Source organism: Heterodontus francisci, chromosome 20 (genome assembly GCF_036365525.1).
Source record: "Heterodontus francisci isolate sHetFra1 chromosome 20, sHetFra1.hap1, whole genome shotgun sequence".
Lineage (NCBI taxonomy): Eukaryota > Metazoa > Chordata > Chondrichthyes > Heterodontiformes > Heterodontidae > Heterodontus > Heterodontus francisci.
The window spans coordinates 17,137,136-17,164,354 of record NC_090390.1 but is presented as its reverse complement, the minus strand read 5'-3'; the positions used below and the strand labels follow the sequence as shown (position 1 = coordinate 17,164,354).

The 27,219-nt window shown below is 45.8% G+C and overlaps 1 protein-coding gene across 1 annotated transcript in view; it reads left to right on the top strand.

The window, feature by feature from the left end:
- The window catches only part of LOC137380848 (broad substrate specificity ATP-binding cassette transporter ABCG2-like), a 181,788-nt gene that overhangs the window by 98,537 nt on the left and 56,032 nt on the right, over positions 1 to 27,219 (top strand). Inside the window, exon 12 of the mRNA XM_068053260.1 lies at positions 14,373 to 14,462. Coding sequence (XP_067909361.1) covers positions 14,373 to 14,462 — 90 coding nt within the window. The remainder of the gene's footprint in view (positions 1 to 14,372; positions 14,463 to 27,219) is intronic.

Here is a 27,219-nt window from a genome sequence, read left to right as displayed (position 1 = left end):
TAGATACATTTAAGATGAATCTAGATAAACATATGAGAGAGAAGGGAATAGAGGGTGATGCTGACAGAGTTAGATGAGGAAGGATAGGAGGAGGCTTGAATGGAGCATAAACTCTGGCATGGAAGTGGTTGGACCAAATAGCCTGTTTCTGTGTTGTATGTTCTATGTAGTTGTATGTAAGCTCAGAGAGGTAGGAAGGCTATGAAGGGATTGAATACAAGGATGAGAATTTTTAATTTGACATGTTGGGGGGGGCCAAGTACTAATATAGGTCAGCGAGGACAGAAGTGACGGGTAAGCAAACCTTGGTGCAGGAAATGATACAGGCACGGAGTTTTAGATGAACTGAAGTTTTTGGAGGCTAGGAAACGGGGAAGGGAGCATTGGAATATATAAATCTTAGGTGTCAAATGCATGAATGAGGGTGCCAGCAGCAGATAAGCTGAGGTATGTGCATGGGAAGAGATGTCAGAGAAGTAGATGGTTTTTGTGATGGGAGGATAGGGGTTTGGAAACTCAACTAGGAGTCAAATTGGACACTGAGGTTGCAAACAGTCTTATTCAACCTGAGACACCAGCAACAGCTTGCATTTATATAGTGCCTTTAATGTAGTAAAGTGTCCAAAGGTGTTTCTCTGGGGCATTATAGAACTTTGACACCAAGCCATGAAAGGAGATATTAGGACAAAAGCTTGGTCAGAGATCTAGGTTTTAAAGAGGGTGTTAAAGGAAAAGAGAGATAGAGAGGAGAAGAGGCTGAGGGAGAGAATTCCAAGCCACGGTATCAAAAAGCTGAAGGTATGACCACCAATGGTGGAGCGATGAAAATTGACGATGTGCGAGAGGCAAGAATTAGACAGAGAATCACAAAGATGTTCAAGGGATATAGGGCTGGAAGCAGTTACAGAGATAGGAGGCATGAGGCTATGGAGGGATCTAAAAACCAGGATGAGATTTTAAAATCGAGGTGTTGCCAGAACAGGAGCCAATGAAGGTCAGCAAGCACAGGGGTCATGGGTGAAAAAAACTTGTGTAAGTTAGGATATGGGCAGTAAAGTTTTGGATGAGTTCAAGTTTATGGAGGGTAAAAGCTGGAAGGCCACCCAGGAGACAATTGAAATAGTCAATTCTAGAGGTAACAAAGACATGTTTAAGGGTTTCGGCAGCAGATATGCTGAGGCAGGTGGGGAGACAGGCAATGCTACAGAAGTAGACTGTCATGGTGATGGAGCAGGTATGCAGTCGAAAGGTAATAGAATCATAGAATAAAATGATGGAACTGTTTCAGCATAGAAGGAGCTCATTCAGCCCATTGTCCGTGCTGGCTTTCTGTAAGAGCAATTTAGCTAGTCCCACTTCCTAGTCCTTTCCCCTATGACCCTGCAAATTTTTTCCCTTCAGGTGGTGCTGTTGCCCACTTTCCTTTTGAAAGCCATAATTGAATCTGCCTGCACCAAACTTTCAGGCCGTATATTTCAGATTGTAACCACTCACTGTAAAAAAAAATTCTTCCTCATGTCACCTTTGGTTCTTTTGCGAATCACTTTAAAATCTGTGTCCTCTGGTTCTCCACCCTTCTGCCAATGGGAAAAGTTTCTTTCTATCACTCTGTCCAGACCCCTCGGATTTTGAACACCATTATCAAATCGTCTCACAACTTCAGCTTCTCCAATCTATCCATCTAATTGAAGTCCCTCAGCCCGAGAACAATTCTCCTAAATCTTTTCTGCACCCTCTTTAAAACCTTCACATCCTTTCTAAAGTGTAGTGCCCAGAATTGGACCCCAAATTGCAGTTGAGGTTAAATCAGTGTTTTATAAAGTTTCATCAGAACTTCCTTTAACTTCCTTGCTTTTGTACTCCATGCCTCTTTTTATTAAGCTCAGGATCCTGTCTGCCTTTTTAACCATTTTCTCAACTTGTCTTGCCATCTTCAATGATTTGTACATATACACCTCTGGGTCTCTCTGTTCTTGCACCCACTTTGTAATTATACCTTTAGTTTATATTGCCTCTCCTTGTCCTTCCTAACAAAATGTATCACTAAGTGCTTCAATGCATCAGCCATGTATCTGTCCATTCCATCAGCCTGTCTATATCCTGTTGAAGTCTATCACGATCCTTCTCACAGTTCACTGTATTTTAAGTTTCCTGTTATTTGCAAATTTTGAAATTATGCTCTGTGTACCTAAGCCTAAGTCACCAGTATAGATCAAGAAAAGCTGTGGTCCTATTACTGATCTTTGGAGAACACCACTGTATACCTTCCTCCAGTTCGAGCAACAAACTTTCACCACTACTATTTCCTGTCACTTTGTATGCATGCTGCCACTGTCCCTTATTCCATGGGCTTCAACTTTGCTGTCCAGCCTATTGGCAGGAATTTTTCATTGGGTGGACGGCCCTGTCCACTGACCGAAAAGTCGGTGGCAGGCCCGTCTCCACCAGGCCTGGGGAGCCAGACTAGGATTTTTCGCTCCCCATGTCCTTAATTGGAAGTCCCGCCTAATGGAGCTGCCAGCCAATCAGTGGGCCGGCAGCTCTTAGTCCCAGCAGCACTTTCCAGAGCAGTGTTCACTGCTGGGATTACACCCAGCCATCGGAAGCGAGATGCAGGCTGGCACCAGAACGTGGGTACGTTTTTAGGGCCATGCTGGGCACAATCGAGGCAAGGGAGGTCGGTGAGGGGGACAGGGAGAGTATTGTGGGTTGGGGGTGGTTAGGGCTTTAGGGATGGCCCTCCATGGGGCACAGGGTGCCTGATCAGGAGGGCTCCCCCCAGCCCACAAGAAGGCCGCATGATGGAACCAGGCAGGCTTTTTGAGGCCTCAGCCGCCCACCAGCCAAGGGTAAAACACCCATGGCAATGGGCAGAGGCCCTTAAGTGCCAGTTAATTTGCCACTTAAAGGCCTTGCTTGGCTGGGGTGAGCGGGCCATTTATTGTTGCCGCTGCCCCGCGTAAAATTGCAGCGGGGGCGGGAGGGGTTTGGGAACGCCCCCCATCCCCGCCTCCCACTCAATTTTACGCACCCTCCCCCGCCCCCCCCTGCCACCAGCCCACTCATTTGAGGTTGTACAATTCCGGCCATTATGCGGCACTTTATCAAATGCCTTTTGGACGTCCATGAACATCACATCAACCACATTACCCTCTCTGTTAAACGTAATTTGTCTTGAACAAATACAAACAGAACATGCTGAAAATACTCAGCAGGTTTGCCTTTAACTTGTTGGCTTAACTTAATTAATTCACACTTGTTCAAGTGACTGTTAATTTTGTCTTGGATTTTCATTTCTAAAAGTTTTCCCACTGCTGAGCTTAAACTGACTGGCCTGTAGATGCTGGGCATATGCTTACACCCTTTTTTGAACAAGGGTATAACATTTGCAATTCTCCAGTCCTGCAGCACCATCCCCGTAGCTAAGGAGAATTGAAAGATTGTGGGCAGCACCTCTGCAATTTCCATCTTTATCCCTCAGTATCCTCAAATGCATCCCATCTGGTCCAGGTGACTTATCAACTTTAAGTACAGCCAGCCTTTCTATTACCAATTTTTAGCCATCTAGTATCTCAATGACCTCCTTTCTCACTATGTCTTGGGCAGCATCCTCTTCCTTGGTAAAGAAAGATGCAAATTACACATTTAATACCTCAGCAATGCCCTCTGCTTCCACGTGTAGGTCTCCTTTTTGGTCCCTAACTAGCCCTACCCCTCCTCTTATCTCCCTTTTACTATTTATATGCCTAGAGAAGACTGGCATGGGAGAATTCGTGGACATATCATGTCTCCTAGACATACACATCTGCAGGAAGTGTCACCAGCTGCAGAAGCTTGAGCTCTGGGTTTCGGGACTCAAGCGGCGGCTGGAGTCATTGTTGTGCATCCGTGAGGCGGAGGACTACGGGGCTAGCACATTTAGGGAGGTTGTCACACCACAGGCTAGGAGCATGCAGGCAGATAGGGATTGGGTGACTGCCAGGCAGTCTAAGAGAACCAGGCAGCTAGTGCAGGAGTCCCCTGATATGATCTCACTCACTAATCGCTTTTCCATTTTGGATACTGGTGAGGGTGATGGTTCCTCAGAGGAGTGCAGTCAGAGCCAAGTTTGTGGCACCACAGGTGGCTCAACTGCAAAGGAGGGGTGTAAGAGGAATGGAAGAGCAGTAGTGATAGGAGACTCATTAGTTAGGGGAACAGACAAGCGTTTCTGTGGCAGTAAACGTGACTCCAGGTTGGTGTGTTGCCTCCCTGGTGCAAGGGTCAAGGATATCATGGAAAGGCTGCAGGGCATTCATCTGGGGGAGGGTGAACAGCCAGAGGTCATGGTCCACATTGGTACCAATGACAGAGATAAGAAGGGGGATGAGGTCCTGAAAACAGATTTTAGGGAGCTAGGAAGGACTCCCAGTCCCACGTGCAAGTGAGCATAAAAATAGGAGAATTGTGCTATTGAACATATGGCTGGAGAACTGGTGTAGGAGGAAGGGCATCAGGTTTTGAGACATTGGGACCGGTTCTGGGGCAGAACCTGTACAAGATGGACGGGTTGCATCTTAGCAGGACTTGGATGAATATCCTCGCAGGGAGATTTGCTAGCGCTGTTGGGGAGGGTTTAGACTAAATTGTCAGGGGGTTGGGAACCTGAGAGGGAGCTCAGATTGGAGGGAAGCAAAACTGGTAACTTGTCTGGGGTGTGGGAACCAGGAGCAAGTATTAGAGGGGAATACCAAGGTGCACAGAATCCTGGGGGAGATAGATAGGACAAGACTAGGGAATAGTATGTTATTAGGTGGAGTCAGAGTAAGGGAGAAACTAATAAAGTCTGAATCAGGGTTAATGTGCATGATTGTGAATGCATGGAGTGTGGTTAATAAGATTGGTGAGGTACAGGCGCAGATTACCATGTGAAAATATGATGTTGTGGCTATAACAGAGACCTGGCTCAAAGGGCAGGACAGGGTGTTAAATATTCCCGAATACAAGGTGTTCAGGAAAGATAGGAAAGGGAGAAAAGGTGGAGGGGTGGCGGTATTCATTAAGGAGAGCATTGCAGTGCTGGAGAAAAAGGATGTCCCAGAGCAGTCGAGGACAGAATCAATTTGGCTAGAGTTAAAGAACAAAAAAAGTGCAGGTACATTGCTTGGTGTTGTCTATAGGCCATCAGCTAGTGGGAAGGATATGGAGGAACAACTTTGCAAGAAAATTATAGAGAGGTGAACAAAATTATAGGGTAGTTATAATGGGGAACTTTAATTATCCATAGACTGGGATAATAGTCGTGCAAAGGGCAGTGAGGGGCAAGAGTTCCTAGAGTGTATTCAGGAAAATTTTCCACAACAGTATGTTGTTCGTTCAATGAGAAAGGAGGCACTACTCGACCTGGTTCTTGGGAATAAGGTGGGCCAAGTGGATCAAGTATCAGTCGGCGAGCATTTAGGGGATAGTGATCATTGTATCATAAGGTTTAGGCTGACTATGGAAAAGGGCAAAGAGCAATCTAGGGCAAGAATAATTAACTGGGGGAAGGCTAACTTCAATGTGATAAGAATAGAGATGGGGTGAATAAAGTTGGCAGGAAAACCAGTAGATGAACAATGGGCCTCCTTCAAAGAAGAGATAGTTTGGGCACAGTAAAGGTATGTTCCCTCGATGGGGAAAAGTAAGGCAAACAAATCCAGAGCTCCCTGGATGACAAAAGAAGTGGAGATTATGATAAAGAAGAAAAAGTGTGCTTATGACAAATGCCAGGTAGAAAATACTATTGAGAACCAGGCTGAATATAGAAGGTCCAGAGGGGAAGTGAAAAAACATATAAGAGAAAGAAAGAGAGAGCATGAAAAGAGACTGGCAGCTAGTATTAAAGAAAATCCCAAAGTTTTCTATAGGCATATAAATAGTAAAAGGGTGGTAAAAGGAGGTATGGGGCCGATTAGGGACCAGAAAGGGGATTTACACATGGAGGCAGAGGGCATAGCTGAGGTATTAAATTAATACTTTGCATCTGTCTTTACCAAGGAAGAAGCTGCAACCCAGGCAATGTTGAAAAAGGAGATAGGTCAGACACTAGAGGGGCTTAAATTGATAAAGAAGAAGTATTGGATAGGCTATCTGTACTTAAAATGGATAAAGCACCAGGGCTGGATGAGATGCATCCAAAGATACTGAGGGAAGTGAGGGTGGAAATCGCAGAGGCACTGGCCACAATTTTTCAGTCTTCCTTAGACTCGGGGGTGGTGCGAGAGAACTGGAGACTTGTAAAAGGTGCCACACAACAGACTTGTGAGCAAACATGTAGCTTATGGAATAAAATAGACAGTAGCAACATGGATACAAAATTGGCTGAGTGACTGGAAACAAAGAGTTAATCGATGTTTTTCGGGCTGGAGGAAGGTTTATAGTGGAGTTCCCCAGGGATCAGTGTTGGGACCCCTGCTTTTCCTGATATAGAAAGAAATATTAATGACCTAGACCTTGGTGTGCAGGGCACAATTTCAAAGTTTGCAGATGATATGAAACTTGGAAGCATTGTGAACTGTGAGGAGGATAGTGTGGAACTTCAAAAGGACATAGACAAGTTGGTGGAATGGGCAGACAGGTGGCAGATGACGTTCAGTGCAGAGAAATGTGAAGTGATTAATTTTGGTAGGAAGAACATGGAGAGACAATATAGAATAAAGGGTACAATTCTAAACGGGGTGCAGGAGCAGAGGGACCTAGGTGTATATGTACATAAGTCATTGAAGGTGGCAGGACAGGTTGAGAGAGCGGTTAATAAAGCATACAGGCTTTATTAATTGGGGCATAGAGTACAAGAGCAAGGAAGTTATGTTGAACTTGTTTAAGACACTAGTTCGGCCTCAGCTGGAGTATTGCGCCCAATTCTGGGCGCCGCACTTGAGGAAAGACGTGAGGGCACTGGAGAGAGTACAGAAAAGATTCACGTGAATGGTTCCAGGGATGAGGAATTTCAGTTATGAAGATAGATTGGAGAAGTTAGGACTGCTTTCCCTGGAGAAGAGAAGACTGAGAGGTGATTTGATAAAGCTATTCAAAATCATGAGGGGTCTGGACAGAGTGGAGAAACTGTTCCCACTCGTGAAAGGATCGAGAACAAAAGGGCACAGATTTAAAGTAAGAGAAGCAAAAGTGACATGAGGAAAAACTTTTTCAGGTAGCGAGTGGTTAAGGTCTGGAATGCGCTACCTGAAAACGTGGTGGAGACAGGTTCAGTTGAAGCATTCAAAAGAGAATTAGACAGTTATATGAAAATAAATAATGTGCAGGGTTATGGGGAGAAGGCAGGGGAATGGAACTGAGCGAGTTGCTTTTTCAGAGAGCCGGTGCAGACCACGATAGGCAGAATGGCCTCCTTCTACGCTGTAACGATTCTGTGACTTAGATTCCCTTTTATGTTTGCTGTCAGTCTCTTATAGTATCTCTTTGCCTCTCTTATTTCCTTTTTCACTTCCCCTCTGAACTTTCTATATTAGCCTGGTTCTTATTTATATTAACAATTGGTCATCTGTCATTCGCTGCCTTTTTCTGCATCATTTATTTTGCATCTCCTTTGTTATCCAGGGAGCTCTGACTTTTATCACTTTACCGTTCCCCCTCATGGGAATGTACCTGGACATCTCCTCCTTAAAAGCAGCCCAATTTTGCCTGTCAGTCTTTGATTCCACGTTACCTGGGACAGATCCTTTCTCAACCCACTGCAATTGGTCTTCCTTCAATTAAGTATTTTTTACTCTAGATTGCTCCTTGACCTTTTCATAGCTAATCTGAATCATACAATACAATGATCGCTGTTCCATAAATATTCCCCTACTGACACTTGATCCATTTGACCCTCCTTATTCCACAGAACCAGATCCAGCAACACCCCCTTCCATGTCGGGCCAGAAATGGACTGCTCAATAAAATTTTCTTGAATACACTTCAGTACCTCTTCCCTCTCTGCCCTTTACACTATTACTATCCCAATCTATACTAGGACAATTGAAGTCTCCCACCATCACGACTCTATAGTTCATGCACCTCTCTGTGATTTCCCTGCAAATTTGCTCCTCTATAACCTTCCCCCAATTTGGTGGCCTATAGAATGCAACCAGTAGTGTAATGGCACCTTGACTGTTTCTTAACTCTAAGCAAATAGATTCTGTCCTTGATCCCTCCAGGACATCCTCTCTCTCCAGCACTAGTATTCTTCTTAATCACCCTCTTCCTTTCTTTCTTTCCCTATCTTTCCTCAACACCTTGTATCCAGAAATATTTAGTCTCCATTCTGCCCTTTTTTGAACCAGGTCTCCTTTATCGCCACAACATTGTATTCCCATGCGGGCTATCTGCACCTGCAGCTCACCAACCTTATTTGCCATGCTTTAGGATCACATTAGATTACAGTGTTCCAAATAAGCTAGTTCAGCCTCAGACAAGGATCAGGAAGAGGGCTGGAATTGGTGGCAAGGGAACAGAGTTTGTGGTGGAGACCAAAGGCAAATGCTTTCCTAAGTTTAATTGGAGGAAGTTTCTGCTCATCTCGAACTGGATACTGAACAAGCAGTGTGATAATTTAGAGACAGTAGAAGCATGTGGACTGCGCAGCACCAGGCACTGGAATGGCGGACACAGATGCGACCCTGCATACGCCCGAAGGGATTCAAAGGATGAGATCATGACATCGCAGGCTGATGCAATGCAGAAATAGTAAAATTGGCTCAAACAATGTACAAGGAACACCTTCCTTATTCACTCCAAAAACAACAAGCTTTAGCAAGTAAGAATAACCCTGTTCCTGGGCTATTTAAAGGTCCACTCAGCAAGTTGCAGCTAAGGTGTCTTCAACTTACTTGTGCTCCACCAAAGTTGTGGAAGCACTGAGTCATCGAGTCATTTACAGCACAGAAGGAGGCCTTTCAGCCCATCGAGTCCATGCTGGCTCGCCACAGCTATGCAGTCAGTCCCACTCCCTGGCTCGATCCCTGTGGTCCTGCAAGTCTATTTTTCTCAGGTGGCCATCAGTTTCCTCTTGAAGTCATTGATTGTCTCTGCTTCCACCACCCCTGTGGGCAGCGAATTCCAGGACATTACCACCCGCTGTGTAAAAATGAGCTTCTTCATATCCCCTCTCTCTTTTTCCCAAATCTTTTAATCTGTACCCCCTACTCCTTGTGTACCATTTGTTATTGGGAACAGTTTTTCCTTGTGTAACTTATCTAAGCCAGTCATAATTTTTACACTTCCATTAAATCTCACCTCAATCTCCTTTGTTCGAAGGAGAACAAACCCAGATTTTCCAACCTAACCTTGTAACTAAAATCCTCCATCCCCAGATTCTGGTAAATCTCCTCTGCATCCTACCAGGGAGAGGGATGGCATCAGTAGCTAGGAAATGGAGTTTGGAGCAGGAACTGAAAACAATGGCTTCAGTCTTCCCAATAGTTAACTGAAGGAGGTTTCTGCTGTTCCAGTACTGGATGTCAGATAAGCAATCTGATAATTTAGCAATGGAGGAGTCAAGAGAAGTGGTGATGAAGTACAGCTGGGTGTCATCAGGTACATGTGAAAACTAAACCCATGCTTTTGAATGATGTCGCCAAGGGGCAGCGTGCAAATGAGAAAGAGGGTTCAAGGATAGATCCTTCGGGGACACTAGAAGCAACCGTGTGGGAGCAGGAAGAGAAGCCATTGCAAATGATACTCTGGGTACTGTGGTGAGCTACTGCAGGAGTTTGAAGGTTTTTGCTGACCACAGAAAGGCTGAGCAAATTACAAAGCCTTTGATAAGCATGGGGACCGTAGTTGCAGTACCACTTACTCTCCAACATGAATATAACAGGCGGAAGAGGAGGAGGCAGAGAAGAGAACCTCTGTGAGGATGGAGGAGAAGGAGGGCTCTCCTTAGAAGACACTACCCAAGAATAGCATGGATGTGTCCGCATGAAAATCAGATGTGGTGACGGCGGTTTTGGATTTGGTCAGTGGTGGGAAAGCACCAAGGCAGCGTTGCCGCCCCAACATAACTGAAGGGCAATTTGTTTTGTAGCACAGTTAGTTATAATACATTTGCATTCAATATAAGTGATACAATGGGGGTGGGGTGGGGTGGGGGGGTGTGTGACGGCCTGGGATTAAGTGGAAATTGGACAACCCTCACGTGCCTTTGGATTCCCGGATATTGAAAGGTGGTGGCACCGAGGTAAGGCCTCAGTGCTGTGAAGGGAGAGCAACCATGACCAGCACTGAATAGGGGAAGAGGGGGGAGTGGAGGCCATTGTCAGCCTGCAGTTCTTTGTGCTGTGCATGAGTAGCCTTGGCTTCGGGTGGTCGGCACAGATGGCCATACTGCTGGGTCATCTGCACGGATGGCTATACTGTTGGGTCATCTGCACGGATGGCTATACTGTTGGGTCATCTGCACGGGTGCCATACTTCTGGGTGAGAGGGTCAGATGGCCATACTATTGGATGAGAGGGTGAGTTCTCAGCAAGGCTGGTGCTGAGAGCCATCAGCACGTAAGCTAAGGGGAGCAGCAAAGGCAAAGATACCAAGGCAACTTCATCTCTGTAAGGACAGCGTTCTGAAGGCCTACTGATCACCTGGCATGAGTTTCATACACCCTGTCTTTGTGGACCCCGATGGCATGATGCAGTGCCTCTGACAGAGGGAAGGTCAGGAGGCAGCTGCGCCTGCGCATGAGGCTCCACAACGAAAGCAACAGCAGCCGGCCATACCCAGAAAATGTACTGGACTCAAATCAGCTACCTCCAAATGTCTAAGCGGCATTGTTAGCAAAGACTGCAGCTATCCAGGAAGGCCATCACCAACCTATGCGCCATGCTGCAGGACAACTTTTGCGACCTATGGGATTTGGTAATCACCCAATGCCAGTGGCCCTAAAAATCACAGTGGCATTCAACTTTTAAGCGCCTGGATCTTTTCCAGGGACCCACTGGGGACAGGTGTGGGGTCTCCTAGACAGCAGTCCACTGTTGCATCAAGGAGGTGACCAATGCCCTGTTCAAGAGAGCCAGCGACTCTGTGTGCTACCGGACCGACCCTGACAGCCAGGCCGAGAGGGCAATTGGATTCGGGGCCATCGTTGGATTCCACCAGGTGCAAGCTGTGATAGATTGCACGCACATGGTCATCAAGGCTTCAACAGACCAGCCAGCCGCCTTAATCAACAGGAAGGGCTTTCATTCCATCAATATTCAACAGGTCTGCAACTACCGAAAGCGTTTCCAGCAGGTGTGTGCCCGCTTCCCGGGAAGCAGCCACGACGCCTGCATACTTCGGCAGTCCCAGGTAGCATAGCTTTTCAGGCCCCCCGCTCGCCTTCAGAGATGGATCTTCAGGGACAAGGGCTTACCTGTTGAAGACATGGCTAACGGTGCCTCTGAGGAACCATCACACTGCAGCAGAAGAGAAGTACAACGCTTGCCACAGCTCCACTCAAGTGACCATCAAGCAGGCCATTGGGCTACTATGAGATTCCGTTGCCTGGATCGATCTGGTGGAGCCCTGCAGTATGTCCCATCAAAAGTCTTGCATTTCTGGGTGGTCTGCTGTGCTTTGCAGAGGGGGGAGGTCTTTCCTGATGAGGACATGGTTGATTGCCACGCCTCAACTGACGAGAAGGATGCGGAGAGGGCCAATGAGTAGGCAGCACTGGATGTTGAAACCCTTGAACCGGCAGTCAGGCACATTGAGTGGCAGGCCAAGAAGGCAAGAGACAGTCTCATACTTACCCACTTTCAGCCACCATGATGGCCTCTCAGAATGAAAGCAATAAAGACTTACCTAAAAGCATTCTGTTCTCTCCTTTCTGTGGAGGATGCCATGCGCTCACGTGCCTGAGACATGGCAGCACACATGGCATTGAATGACACCTCCATCGTCCACTCATGGCTGCGCATGGCCTCTGGCATCTCTGCCAGATGTTGCCTTCCCATCTCTGAAACTCCAGTATTTCTTGTACTGTCGACACCAGAGCATCAGCCTGGGGCTCAGCGTGGGTCTGGCGACTCACAGTCCTCTGACTGTCAGAGGCCTCAGCTGTCTCAGCTTCAGCTAGCTGCTTGGGCACGTGTGCAGTGCTCTCACCAACTTGTGACCCTGATTCTAAAGCCGTGTGTAAACCCACTGACAAAAGAACAAAGAACAGTACAGCACAGGAACAGGCCATTCGGCCCTCCAAGCCTGCGCCAATCTTGATGCCTGCCGAAACTAACACCTTCTGCACTTCTGGGCCCATATCCCTATATTCCCTTCCTATTCATATATTTGTCAAGATGTCTCTTAAACGTGGCTATCGTATCTGCATCCACCACCTCCCCTGGCAGCAAGTTCCAGACACTCACCACCCTCTGTGTAAATAACTTGCCTTGCACATCCCCTCTAAACTTTGCCCCTCGCACCTTAAACCTATGTCCCCTAGTAACGGACTCTTCCACCCTGGGAAAAAGCTTCTGACTATCCACTCTGTCCATGCCGCTCATAACTTTGTAAACCTCTATCATGTCGCCCCTCCACCTCCGTCGTTCCAGTGAAAACAATCTGAGTTTTTCCAACCTCTCCTCATAGCTAATGCCCTCCAGACCAGGCAACATCCTGGTAAACCTCCTCTGTACCCTCTCCAAAGCCTCCACGTCCGTCTGGCGTGATAGTATCTGCACTGGTGGAAGGTGCAGGAGAGTCATGTGATTGTGCATCCTCTGACTGCTTCTCCTCCCCCTTCTGCAGAAGCTGACCTGAATGAGAAAACACAGACATGTGTGGGTTAAGCTGTGCAGATCTCGTCATGGTATCCATGCATGATGTGGATCTCCAGAAGTGTGTTGGAACACAATCCTCAGTCACTTGTGCGGAGGCTCCAGTTTCACCATCCACTATTGAGTGGCCATCCTGGGTCTCTGCTAATGCCAGTGCTTCATTCTCAGCTGCTGAGAGAGGCTGTATGTCTGCAATTGCTCAGTTAGTTCACAAGGTCTCCTTGTTGTTATGGGCCTGCTTGTCCAGCAAGTAGAAAGAGGAAGATAATAATACTTCACAGGAAGAGCTACAGGACAGTTCTGCTAGTGGTGGCCCCTTGTCCCCTGCTGGAGTTTCCTAAATGGCTCACCCCATGTCAGCTCTCAGGGGAGGTGATGTGAGCCCTTGGCTGAGATGCAGCCATGCATCTGGAAGGATGTGTTGATGCCTAACCCCCTTTGCCAACACCTTTGTGGTGACTCCCTTCTCATGTTGTGCTGCCTCTCACATAGCCACATACAGTCCACAAAAAGGAGAGTGGTATGAAGCACTTACCTTGGCAGATCGAAGGAGGGTGTTGACTCTCTTCCTGCACGGCACTGCACCCATGTTTGGGGGCAGTGACCCCACTGTGAGTCAGTGTGTTTTTGTGATGCCTGCCGTGGATGAATAGCTGGAGGTATGCAGAGGCACTGAGAGATGTGTGTGCGGCTGATATGATTCAAAGTCGTGTGTGGGCGAGATACATTGTCAGGATGTTGGGGCTGAGTCCTAAGTGTCAGGATGTGGTGCTGGTTGAGTGATGGGGGTGTGGTGCACTGAGCACAGTCTGGTAGGTGCAAGCAGTGGTCTGCTGATGCATTCACTCACCTTGAACACCAGAGTGAGCTTGACATGATGGCAGGACTGTGGTGCTGCACTCTGGGCATTCACTACCCTTGCCACATGCTCCCATTTCCTTTTCCGGGTCACTCTGGAGGGCTTTTTGCCTCTTACCCCTCCCCCCACAGTGGAAACATAGCTTCCCTCCTGGCTTCAATCTCCTAACAGAGCATGCCCAGAGCAGTATTACTGCATCTGGAAGCTGTCTCCTTCCCTTGGTGTGACATAGCTTCTTGGTCATTAGCCAAAAGCAATTATCCAGCAGCTTGCAATGCGTTGCTACAACTTTCCTTTTATAGGGACTGCACCTTTAAATAGGGGAGTCTGCCTGGAACATGTGCTTTCTACAGAATGCTACTCATCCCCCTTGAGTTTGCAGAGGATGCTTATACTGAACTGGAGACCGAGGCTGCGTAATCCTGGAAATGAGGTAGGTAGACCAATTTTCTGCCTTACCAACCCCAATTCCAATGGGCACCAGCATGCCATGAGCACTGACCCCGCGCCCAAAGATCAGGACGAATGAATTCGCACCCCCTTTTCTTACATAATTGCCCAGCTAACTGAGAAATGTTTCAAGACCTTTGCTAGGATAAAGGTAAATGTTGCAAAAATCAGGAAACGGGAACAGAGAATATTTCCCAATATGTTCTCCCAACAGAAAGCATGTATTCGTAATGTTTATTGCATATTTTAGATGAAATTGGCTGATAGTTGTGTTTCTTATATTGTAGGGTAGGTTCTTTCCATTTCCTTGCTTCCTACCAGTGCTTTAGCAGTGTGTCTGCCGTTGCACTGTTCATCCAAGACAGGAAAATCTTCATGTAAGTATGCAGTTATTGCTCATCAGCCACAAATGGCTATTTGTTATGAATCTGTTAAATGGTCTGATGACCGACGTTACACAGTGTATCAACAGAATAATTATTGTATTCATCTACATTGGACAAGACACTGAATGTTGATGAATTACTGTTTCAATCGGCATTACACATTCTAGTACAGTGATTCTTATACATTTTCTGGCTGTGTCCAAAAATCTCAAAACAGTTTTGGACTGGGGCTCATGGTTTAAAACTTTTTTGTGCTGGGCCCCACCAGCTCAGCTCCTTTTGGATGCTGGTACCGATAGCTTGAAAAAAAATGTTGTCAAAATTTATATTGTTATCACTTTCTTTCCTCTATATTTTGGATGAAATGTTAATCTGTGAACTCTGCTTTTTCACATGGACATAAAATATTCCTTGGCAGTATTTGAAAAAGACAAAGGGAGTTCTGTCAGTATCATCGCCAACATTTCTTCCTCAACCAGTAGCACCAAAAATAGAATAACTAGTCATTCATCTCACGTGCTGTTTGTGGAATCTTATTTTGTGCAATTCGGTTGCCACATTTGCCTCCATAACTACAGTGACTGTACTTTAAAAGAAATTCACTAATTGTGAAGCACTTAAGAAATCTTGATGATATGATAAGGCACCATAGAAGAATAAGTTCTATTCTTCCTTTCTCAGTTCTTTCCTTATGATTTCCATCTCCCTCTAGTAGTATTCTATATGTTTTCCTCTCTCGATTTATCTTTGTCAGTATTTTCTTTTTCTCTGTATTTATCTCTGCTATTGCTGCAATTTTTTTATTCATTCATGGGATGTGGGCATCGCTGGCTAGGCCAGCATTTATTGCCCGTCCTAATTGCCCTTGAGAAGTTGGTTGTGAGAAATTTCCTTATTCTGAGTAAATGTTGCTGACAGCTAGTTCCAGATTCATCTGAAAGCTGCCGCTTTTCCAATCAATGCCTGTTCAGACAAACTGACTGATGGTTTGAAAGAGTTCTAGTGAAAGTCTAAACTAAGCACTGGACTGGCAAAGATAGCAACTACGGACGAAAGTATTCAAAGTGCTCATAATGCTGTAACCTAGATTTTCTAGTCCGGCATAAGCCCCATAGATAGTTGAGTGGTGCGCGAACTACAGCCATGTAACCATGTAGTGCTGACCTTGGCTGAATTATATGCCAGGTGATCTTCAGGCAAGGGAGATGCCTCTGATTGGGAACCTGTCCATCGGAGAGATGGTATCAAGATGGGAAAGCCTTTAAAACAGGATTAGCTTTCCTCCAAAACACATGCACACATAAAAGCAAACATGCTTTACTATCACCTAAGACTTGTCCAAGCTTAGCCCACTCATATCCTACTCCTGTTCACCATCTCCTCCCACAGCTGGATTGGCTGAGATACTACTTTTGGAAAGCATAAAGCTCATGTATTGTGCTGGTGTTCTTTGTTCACAGCAATGTTATTTTGTACATCTCCCCCATTCTATAAATTAATAGCCTCCATTTTAGCTTTTCCAACAGTAAACTTTGAGATAACAGTGCTCTTTTGGTAAAGTCTGGAGGAATGGGAGAATCAAGTGGAGAGATTTGTGCTCATCACAAACCAAGAGATTTCATTCATTCTTAGCTCAGATAGAGGATTTCTTTTATGTTCCATGAAACTGTTGGCAAAATATGTACAATCTTTCCCTTTTCCCCTTTATTCCATCATAGATTAATTTAATGTGTTTTTCCTCTCAAATCAACTTATAATTTCTGATTACGTCTTACTCCTTGACATTCAATGGCATTACCATCGCTGGATCCCCCACTATCAACATCCTAGGGGCTACCAGTGACCAGAAACTGAACTAGAGTCGTCATATAAATACCGTGGCTACAAGAGCAGGTCAGAGGCTAGGAATCCTGCGGCGAGTAACTCACCTCCTGACTCCCCAAAGCCTGTCCACCATCTACAAGGCACAAGTCAGGAGTGTGATGGAATACTCTCCACTTGCCTGGATGGGTGCAGCTCCAACAACACTCAAGAAGCTCGACACCATCCAGGACAAAGCAGCCTGCTTGATTGGCACCCCATCCACGAACATTCACTCCCTCACCACCGACGCACAGTGGCAGCAGTGTGTACCATCTACAAGATGCACTGCAGCAACGCACCAAGACTCCTTCGACAGTACCTTCCAAACCTGCGACCTCTATCAACTAGAAGGACAAGGGCAGCAAATACATGGGAACACTACCACCTGCAAGTTCCCGTCCAAGTCACACACCATCCTGACTTGGAACTATATCGCCGTTCCTTCACTGTCGCTGGGTCAAAATCCTAATAGCACTGTGGGTGTACCTACCTCACATGGACTGCAGCGGTTCAAGAAGGCAGCTCACCACCACCTTCTCAAGAGCAATTAGGGATGGGCAATAAATGCTGGCCTAGCCAGTGACGCCCACATCACTGAATGAATAAAAAAAAACCTTAGGGGTGAGGCAGGAGTCAATCACAATAGTAAATCTCAGACCTGCAGTAATCAAATGAAGAAAAAGATGCTTTGTAAACATTCAATGTGATTTAAAACAAGGTCGCATACTATTAATTTAAACTGCATAAATCAATAGCAATTTTTAGCTGTAAACCAATTAAACTAAAGTCTTTTCAAAAGTTCAAATTGAGCTGACACACTGTTTTTCACACTTGTACAAGTAAGCTTTATTCAAAATAAAATCACACCAGTATCTTCAACTTAAAATGTAATTGAAAGTTTTCCCCAATTCACCATTGACCTTTGGCTGGAATATAACAAGAGCAGTCTGCAATAGCGCATTCATCTTTCTGAACCTCCCAAGTCTTTCTTCAGTGAACAAGGAAAAAGATTACAGGCCTGCACCTTTTCAAGTCCTCACCCTGGGGAAAAGCAAGTTTAACAAATCATCATCTCTTTACAAAACATCAGACCAAACACATGTTATCTCTATAATCTTTATCTTTTCTTGAGTGTGTATCTGATATTGAAATCTGACATTGAAATGAACATTGTTATGGACAGGTGAGAGATGATAGGGATGGTTCCTCCTTTTCCAATTCTTGACTAACTGAAGACAGGGTGTTTTTAAAAAAATAAAACCAAGAAATGCTGGAAATACTCAGCAGGTTTGGCAGCATCGGTGGAGAGAGAAGCAGAGTTAACATTTCAGGTCAGTGACCCTTCTTCAGAACGAGCAAATATTAGAAAAGTAAAAGGTTATAAGCAAGTAAAGTGGGGATGGGGCAAGAGATAACAAAGGAGAAGGTGTAAATAGGACAAGGTCACAGAATAGCTGGCCAGAAGGTTATGGAGCAAAGGCAAACAATATGCTAATGGTGTGTTGAAAGACAAAGCATTAGTACAGATAGGGTGTTAACGGACTGAAATTGAACAGCCACAAGTACAAACATGAAAAAAACAGTGGGTAAGCAAACTGAACAAACTAAGATGAAACAAAATAAAATAAACACAAAAATATATAAAAAAAATAAAAATAAAAAAATAAAAATAAAAGTAAAATGGGGGGCCCATCATGCTCTGAAATTATTGAACTCAATGTTCAGTCCGGCAGGCTGTAGTGTGCCTAGTCAGTAAATGAGATGCTGTTCCTCGAGCTTGCGTTGATGTTCACTGGAACACTGCAGCAATCCCAGCACAGAGATGTGAGCATGAGAGCAGGGGGGAGTGTTGAAATGGCAGGCAACCGGAAGCTTGGGGTCCTGCTTGCGGACTGAGCGGAGGTGTTCTGCAAAGCGGTCACCCAGTCTGCGTTTCGTCTCCCCAATGTAGAGGAGGCCACATTGTGAGCAGCGAATACAGTATACTACATTGAAAGAAGTACAAGCTCGAGGAACAGCTCTGCTGCCACAGATGCTGCCAGACCTGCTGAGTATTTCCAGCATTTCCTGTTTTTATTTTCGATTCCCAGCATCTGCAGTATTTTGCTTTTGTTTTTTAAAAAAGATGTTTTTTTAGCCCACTGAGTGCTTTAATTGTCAAGAACAAACAAACGACAGGTTTTCTCATAAGCTTAAAAGAAAGATAAATGTTTATCATGCAACACCCGAAATATTCACAACAGCCACTCACACTCGTACAGATAAACACACACTCAAGAAAAGATAGAGATCGTAGAGATAACATGCATTACGTCTGATGATTTGTAAAGAGTCTTCTGTTGAACTTGCTTTTCTCTGACGTGAAGTTGAAACAGTGCAGGCCTGTAATCTTTTCCCGTGTTCATCAAAAAAGACTTGGGAGGTTCAGAAAGAATAATTCACTGTTGCAGATTGCTGTTATATTTCAGCCAAAGGTCAATGATGAAGTTTTGGTACAATTTCTGAGGTAGGGAGTTCAAGGCCAACTTTAGTCGCCCACCCCACCCGCCAAAGTCAGAAACGGAGGTGGGGGTTCGGGGGCCCCCAAATAAACCACTGGGGGGTAGCGTATCAGTTACAGGATGTCATTCCCAGCACTGGAAATGTTCACCAGGGCTGGGGTAAGGTGGGACATAAATCTTGCTCTCCTCCTAGTTGAGACCAATTAAAGCAGTTTAAAAGTTTATTAAGAACTTGTCAAGGCTGGATGTAGAAATTTTTGAAGGGAGGCATAGGTTACTCCCACTTTCAGAAGCAGATCAGCTGAAGGGGAGGGTGGGTAAAGAGTAGGGAGCCAGTCATGGCTGCCTCAGGGCAGCACCCCAGCTGCATGTTACGAGCTCACAGGACACCAGTCTGGTGTGTACTGTGTCTTTTACGGTTGCATTTGCTGACAACGCAACCACTAGGTGGCGCTGCACTGGCACATGTGCAAATGCAGCCTGTTCCACTAAAACATCACAGTCTGAGACATTCAGGCAGCTGCCAGGACTAAAGATGGCGCTGCTCAAATTATCACACAAAGGCAACATAAACACATGGCAGTACACAATGGCCGGGGAGGGAGAGAGCGAGCAGGCCGGGGAGGGAGAGAGCGAGCAGGCCGGGGAGTGAGAGAGCGAGCAGGCCGGGGAGGGAGAGAGCAAGCGGGCCGGGGAGGGAGAGAGCGAATGAGTGGGCGGGGGGGCTGGGGGGAGGGAGAGAGCAAGCTTGTTGGGGGGAGAGGAGGAGAATGCACTTGCCGCCACCACCAAGGTCTTTGGCCGCACTCTCCCCATTACCCCACCCCCCCACCGCTCTCTCCCCGCTCCCACCCTCGCGCTCTCTTGCTGCTTCCTGCATTATCATTTACACTGTGAGTTGCCCAAGTTACCCACAATGCACACAACTTCCCTCATGCATTAGTAGTTCATCATTCTTGTCAGTCTCTGCACTTGCATTGCACTCATAGTCATTCAATCATGCTGATCTCTTAATGGTCTGCATGCTCGTTGTCGTTGCTTGTTCATCTGGTTGATTTTCCTTCTCCGGCGAGTGTCGTTCCCTTGACACTTGTTGCTGGGGTAACTGTTGTTGTTTCATTTCCGTTGTTGGGGTGCTGTTGACCTCTGGGAGTGATGGTTGTTCTGTGGTCTGTGCAGTTGGTGAGTTCTTAGTTTCCTGATTGGCCACCTGCTTTGACGGAATAGCTTCTCCAGTTGTGTGTATGTGTCTGCGGATGCGATGGTATATCTGATCATTCACTTCCACTGCATACAATCGAGGTGACAACTGCTCCAAGCAGGCCCCAACTTACAATTTGCGCTGACTTTCGTTGAGAGCATGGAAGGTTTGTACACTTGTACACTGCTCAATTCTGGCAATGGTTTGGCAGTTTTGTCAAAGTGAACTTTGGCTTCTGCCGTTTCACCTTGATTTTGTCACTCATGCCTGTTACTACTTCTGGCTTCAGTAACTTTTTTGCTATTTGAAGAGTAGTTTGGGTGCCGTGTGACATTTGTCTTTGTACCAGACTACTCTCCATGCCACTCGAGGATTGCCTTGTAAACACCTGTGCCAGATTTGCTCGATTTCTTTATGATTCCTTTGACAATTTTCACTGCTGCCTCAGCCTTTCCATTGGACTGGGGATAGTGCGGAGATGATGTATGGTGTTGAATTTACCAATCCTTTATGAAGCGGCTGAATTCTTCGCTCGTGAACTGCGGGCCATTATCGGTCATCACAATGTCTGGAAAGCTATAACAACTGAAGTGTGCTTTCAGGCATTTTACAATCTCACCGGTAATTGTTGAAGTCAGCTGGTCTACCTCCCAATAGTCAGAATAGTAGTCTACGGTGACAAGATAATCAGTACCTGTGAGAGTGAAGAGATCTACTCCCAGCTTCGTCCATGGTCTGTCTGGGATGTCATGTGTCAATCAGTGGCTCTTTAGCTTGCTTAGCTTGGTACTCGTTGCATGTACTGCACTGGCTAATGTGGTCCTTGATTTCATTGCTCATGTTTGGCAGTAGAGCACTTCTCTTGCCTTCCTCTGACTCAATTCAATTCCTTGGTAGCTTGCATGGATGTGCTTTAGCTTCTCTCCTCTCAACTCTTTAGGGATAATGACTCTATTTCTTTTGTACAAGATGCTATCTTGGCTGTCAATTCATCTCTGCAAGCCCAATACACTCTTGTGACCACAGGAGTCTCCTTGATGCTGTCAGGCCATCCTTTCATCACTATTTCTTGCAACACTTGTAGAGTTGGATCTTGTTGGGTAGGTCGCTTGATTTGAGCAAGGAGTGTGTCTGTCAGATTCAATTTCTCTGCTCAGTTGATGACTTCCTGAGCATGTCAAGCTGCAGCTTCACATTGGATCTGGAAGATTTCACACTCTGTCATAGCATCCTCTATTTTCTTCATAGGGAGTGCTGCTCTCGACAGCATGTCAGTGACGTACATTTGTTTCCCTTGCTTGTATGTCACATCCAGATGATATCTCTGTAACTGGAGTAACACCCTTTGCAGATGCTTTGGAGCAGATAGTAGCAGCTTGAGGAAAATGCTTTGAAGTGGCTTGTGGTCGGACTCGACTGTCACTTTGTCTCTTCCAAGGAGGTATTGATGAAAATGTTCACAAGTAATGACAATGACCAGGTACTCTTTCTCGATCTGAACATGGTGTTGTTCCATTTGTGTTAATGCCCTCGATGCAAATGCAACGGGTTGTTCTTGCTGCATTAGATTTGCTCTGAGTCCTGTCTCGCTGGTGTCACACTGCAGGGTAACTTCATCTTTTATGTCACAGTCTTTCAGCACTGGCATTGCCATCACTAGTTGCTTGATTTTAGTGTACGCTGCTTCTTGTTCTGTGCCCCAATATCACTACATGTCCTTGGCAGGGAGTTGGCGTAATGGTTCACACTCCGACGACAAATTGGGCAAGAATTTTGCTAAATAGTTGATGAATCCAACATTTCATTACACTGCTTTTACATCTGTTGGTTCCTGTATCGCTGCTACTGCTCTCACCTTTTCAAGATCTGGGCGAAGATCTTTTGCTGTCAGTACATGACCTACGTACTTGACTTCGAGCATCTTTAATTGCAATTTTTCTTGTTCAGCTTCAGATTCATCTGGCAAGCTGTCTAGCAGTCACACTAGATTTTGTTCATGGTCGGCAATGGCTTCTTCCACATCCATAAATTAGCAGATCATCCATTATAGCTTCCACTGCAGGAAGATCACTAATTATCTCATGCTGTCTGTGTTGATACTCCTCTGGAGCCATGGAAATGTCAAACAGCATGAGCAACCACCTGTATCTCCTGAATGGCGTCCAGAATGTGGTTAGAAAGCTGCTGCATTCATCCAGCTTCACTTGCCAGTAACCATCCTTCGCATTTAGGGTAGTGAATATTTTTGCCTTAGAAAGTTGTGGCAAAATTACTTTGATGGTTGGCACGGGGTAATGTGATCTCTTCAGAGCTTTATTTAGATCCTTTAGGTCTTAGTAATTTGATTGAGTTTTTTGAGGAAGTGACGAAGATGATTGATGAAGGAAGGGCAGTAGATGTTATCTATATGGACACTAGTAAAGCCTTTGACAAGGTCCCGCATGGCAGACTGGTACAAAAGGTGAAGTCACACGGGATCAGAGGTGAGCTGGCAAGATGGATACAGAACTGGCTCGGTCATAGAAGACAGAGGGTATCAGTGGATGGGTGTTTTTCCTGAATGGAGGGATGTGACTAGTGGTGTTCCGCAGGGATCAGTGCTGGGACCTTTGCTGTTTGTAGTATATATAAATGATTTGGAGGAAAATGTAGCTGGTCTGATTAGTAAGTTTGCGGACGACACAAAGGTTGGTGGAGTTGCGGATAATGATGAGGATTGTCAGAGGATACAGCAGGATATAGATCGGTTGGAGACTTGGGCGGAGAAATGGCAGATGGAGCTTAATCCGGACAAATGTGAGGTAATGCATTTTGGAAGGTCTAATGCAGGTGGGAGGTATACAGTAAATGGCAGAACCCTTAGGGGTATTGACAGGCAGAGAGATATGGGCGTACAGGTCACTGAAAGTGGCAACGCAGGTGGATAAGGTAGTAAAGAAGGCATACGGCATGCTTGCCTTCATCGGTTGGGGCATAGAGTATAAAAATTGGCAAGTCATGTTGCAGCTGTACAGAACTTTAGTTAGGCCACACTTAGAATATTGCGTGCAATTCTGGTCGTCACACTACCAGAAGGACGTGGAGGCTTTGGAGAGCGTACAGAGGAGGTTTACCAGGATGTTGCCTGGTCTGGAGGGCATTAGCTATGAGGAGAGGTTGGAAAAACTCAGATTGTTTTCACTGGAACGACGGAGGTGGAGGGGCGACATGATAGAGGTTTACAAAGTTATGAGCGGCATGGACAGAGTGGATAGTCAGAAGTTTTTTCCCAGGTGGAAGAGTCAGTTACTAGGGGACATAGGTTTAAGGTACGAGGGGCAAAGTTTAGAGGGGATGTGCGAGGCAAGTTTTTTACACAGAGGGTTGTGAGTGCCTGGAACTTGCTGCCAGGGGAGGTGGTGGAAGCAGATACGATAGCGACGTTTAAGAGGCATCTTGATAAATATATGAATAGGAAGGGAATAGAGGGATATGGGCCCCGGAAGTGCAGAAGGTTTTAGTTTAGGCAGGCATCAAGATCGGCGCAGGCTTGGAGGGCCGAATGGCCTGTTCCTGTGCTGTCCTGTTCTTTGTTCTTTGATGCACACTCTCAGCTTTCCAGGTTATTTCACTGCTACCATGCTGCTAATCCATTCTGTAGGAGTTGTCACTTTCTTGGTTACTCCCTTCTCTCCAGCTTTTCTATCTTGTCTTTCAGGCTGGCCTTGAGGGCAGCTGGAACTTTCCTCGACAGATGCTGAATTGATCTTACACTCTCATCTATTTCGAGATGATATTCTCCAGGAAGACATCCTAAATCTGTAAATACATCATTGTACTCCCCTAGGATCTGTTCTGCAGTCAGTGGTTTAGTGTGCTGTGACACATTGCAAATCTTTTTTTGCAGGTTGAAGGTTACCAGTCCAAGCTTTAGACTTGCTTCGGCTGAGTTGAGTGGCTTTTGCAGTCCAAGATCTGGAACTCCAGATCTTCGTTCTTGCCACTGCATTGGACTCTCAGAGTAACTTGTCCTCTTGGCACTAGTATGGTGCCATCATTAAGCCTCAACCTTACTTTCGAGGGCTTCATTTTTGGAACGCCATGTTGAGCCACTTTGCACGTGTCTGTGAAGGTCATGATGTTGCATGACGCACCGGTGGCTATCTGGCACTTTATGTTGACTTGATAGTCTCCTTCTGCATCATTTCAACAGTCACAAACCATTTATCACCTGTCGACCAGACTGAACCAACCTGTTATATGGTGTATAGTGACCAGTGGCCATCTGTACCTGCTTGTTGTGCTTGCTTCTTGCCAAACACTTGTGTGCAGAATGATACAGCTTCTTGCAGTGAGAACACTCTTCTCCCCACGCTGGACATGCCTTCTTCTCCTATGCGTGATCTCCTCTGCAGTATTTTCATCCTGCCCTTTGTCTGTGACCTTCCTGCCCTTTTGGTCTGGAATGTCTATCAGCTTAATGCAAGGCCTGGTCTGTTCTGCCATGAATATGGTCTAGCTGCTGATATACAACCTCAGCACTTCTGCACATGTCAATCGCTTTCCTAACAGTCCGCTTCTCCTCTCTCAGTAGATGTGCACTCACTGCAGGATCTCTTATGCCTAATCCAATCCTGTCTTTAATTAGATCATCTTTTAGTTGCACAAATTCACAGGATTCTGCTAGCTGTGTTAATGCAGTCACATATTGATCAACGGACACTTTTTCACCTTGGGCCCTAATATTGAACGCATACCATTCATCGGTTGCATTCACTTGGAGTTCAAAGCGTGCCTTCAAAGCTTTCAAAATTACTGCTATCCTTTCTTTTTGTTCTTCAGAGAGATTTAGGGTGGAATACACTTGTAACAGTCTCTCCCCAACAGTGATAAAAGTGTAGCTACTTGCAGCAGCTCTAGCTTGTTAATTAAATCTGTTGCAATTTCGTAATTTTGCCATTCGAGAAGAAAAACTGCCAGTTCTGTTTCATATCACCTTTTATTTCAACCGGCGCAGGCACAGGAAAGTTAGCAGCCATTGTCCTACCCTGTGCTTTCAACTGTTTCTTTGTTCCTTTTCTGTGGCTTCCTGTGGCTTTTAGCAGCTTTTAGCAGTTGTGACCATTCCTGTGGCCTTTGTTCCATAGCTGTGCTTATTCACCACTCAATCTTAGTTCCACTCTGACACCATGTTACGAGCTCACCGGACACCAGTCTGGTGTGTGGTGTGTCTTTTAATGAACTGATTGTAATGCTGCCTGCAGTCAGAATGCTTCATGGTAGAGGTCACATGATGAAGGCAAGCCAGGAGGCACATTGGTATTGTATTGTATTTCCATCCCAACACCCCATAACAGGGTCGGCGGGGCAAAGTAGGACTTGGCATCTGGTGCGGAGGTGCCCTGGCACTGCGCAAGTGGCAGGGAGAGTGGGCACTCAGTGCCTGGGCATTGAACAGGGTCAGCACCTCACTAGCATTGCAGGGGCAAGAGAGAAGAGGGAAAGGCTGCCAAAGGCTATTGGGCAGCCACCTGCCCAGAAGGAAGTTTGCAGCTGGCAATGGGGCATGACAATCAGATTTTGAGCCAAGCGGCGATGAGGGGCAACATCTTCCTCAAGAAGGGTGGAACCCTGATCAGCAGGAGGGCATGGGAGAGGAAAGAGGGTCAAGAAGGCAATGGAGGCCATACCCTCAGCACAGGATCTGCCACCAAAGTTAGAGCTACCTGGAGATGACTGAGACCCAATGCCACAACAGACTGCAATTCTCCAGGCACATGGTCACAGATATCTGTGCCCTCATCAGTGAAGACCTTGCACCTCGCAGCACTGGTCGCCATGCCTTGCCAGTAGCTGTCAAAGTCACTGTGGCCTTAAACCTCTTCACTTCTGGCTCATTCCGAGGATCAGCTGCAGATCTTGGTGGCATCTCGCAAATGGCTGCACACCACTGTATCTTGCAGATCACTGACGCCCAATTTGCCAGAGCCGGACAGTATATTTACTCACGACAAACATGGCCTTGCAGGGACAGAGGCAATTGGGTTTCAGCACCATCACTGGATCCCAGTTTCAGGGCATCATTGATTTCACCCATTAAGGCACCCAGCGACTGCCCACTCAGATTTATCGAGAGGCAGGGCTTCCACTCCCTGAATGTTCAACAGGTCTATGACCACAACAAAAGTTTCCTCTATGTGTGCGCTCACTTTCCTGGCAACTGCCATAACTCCTTCATCCTCGAGTATCACATCTTTTCTTAATCTTCCCTTCTCCAAAGAAAATAGCCTCAGCTTCTCCAATCTATCCACGTAACTGAAATTCTGCATACCTGGAACCATTCTTATAAATCTTTTCTGCACCCTCTCTAATACCTTCACATCCTTCAAAAAGCATGGCACCCAAAACTGCACACAATATCCCAGTTGAGGCGAACCAGTGTTTTATACAGGTTTATCATAATTTACTTGCTTTTGTACTCTGTGCCCCTATTTATAAAGCCTAGGCTCCCATTTGCTTTATTAACAGCTTTCTTAACCTGCCTGCCAATTCAACGATTTGTGCACATATACCCCAGGTATCTCTGCTCCTGCACCCCATTTAGAATTGTACCCTTTATATTGTCTCTCCTTGTTCTTCCTGCCAAAATGAATCACCAGCCTGTCTTTGTCCTCTTGAAATTTATCACTAGCCTCCTCACACTTCACAAAACTTTCAAGTTTTGTGTCATCCACAAATTTTGGAATTGTGCCTGGACACCCAAGTCAAGGTCATTAATATATATCAAGAAAAGCAGGGGTCCTAACACCGACCCCTGTAGAACTCCACTGTACTTTCCAAAAAACTGTTCACAACTACTCTGTTTCCTCTCACTCAGCCAATTTTGTATCCATGCTGCTACTGTCCCTTTTATTCCATGAGATCTAACTTTACTGACAAGCCTGTAATGTGGCACTTTATCAAATGCCTTTGTACAGCACATCAATTGCATCGCCCTCATCAACCCTAACTTTTACTTCATCAAAAAACTCAAGCAAGTTAGTTAAACAACCCTTAACAAATCTCTGCTGGATTTCCATTTGTCCAAGTGACTGTTAATTTTTTAAATCGAATTATCATTTCTAAAAGCTTTCCTACTATCGAGGTTAAACTGGCTGGCCTGTAATTGCTGGGCTTATCCTTAGAGCCTTTTTTGGAATTCTCC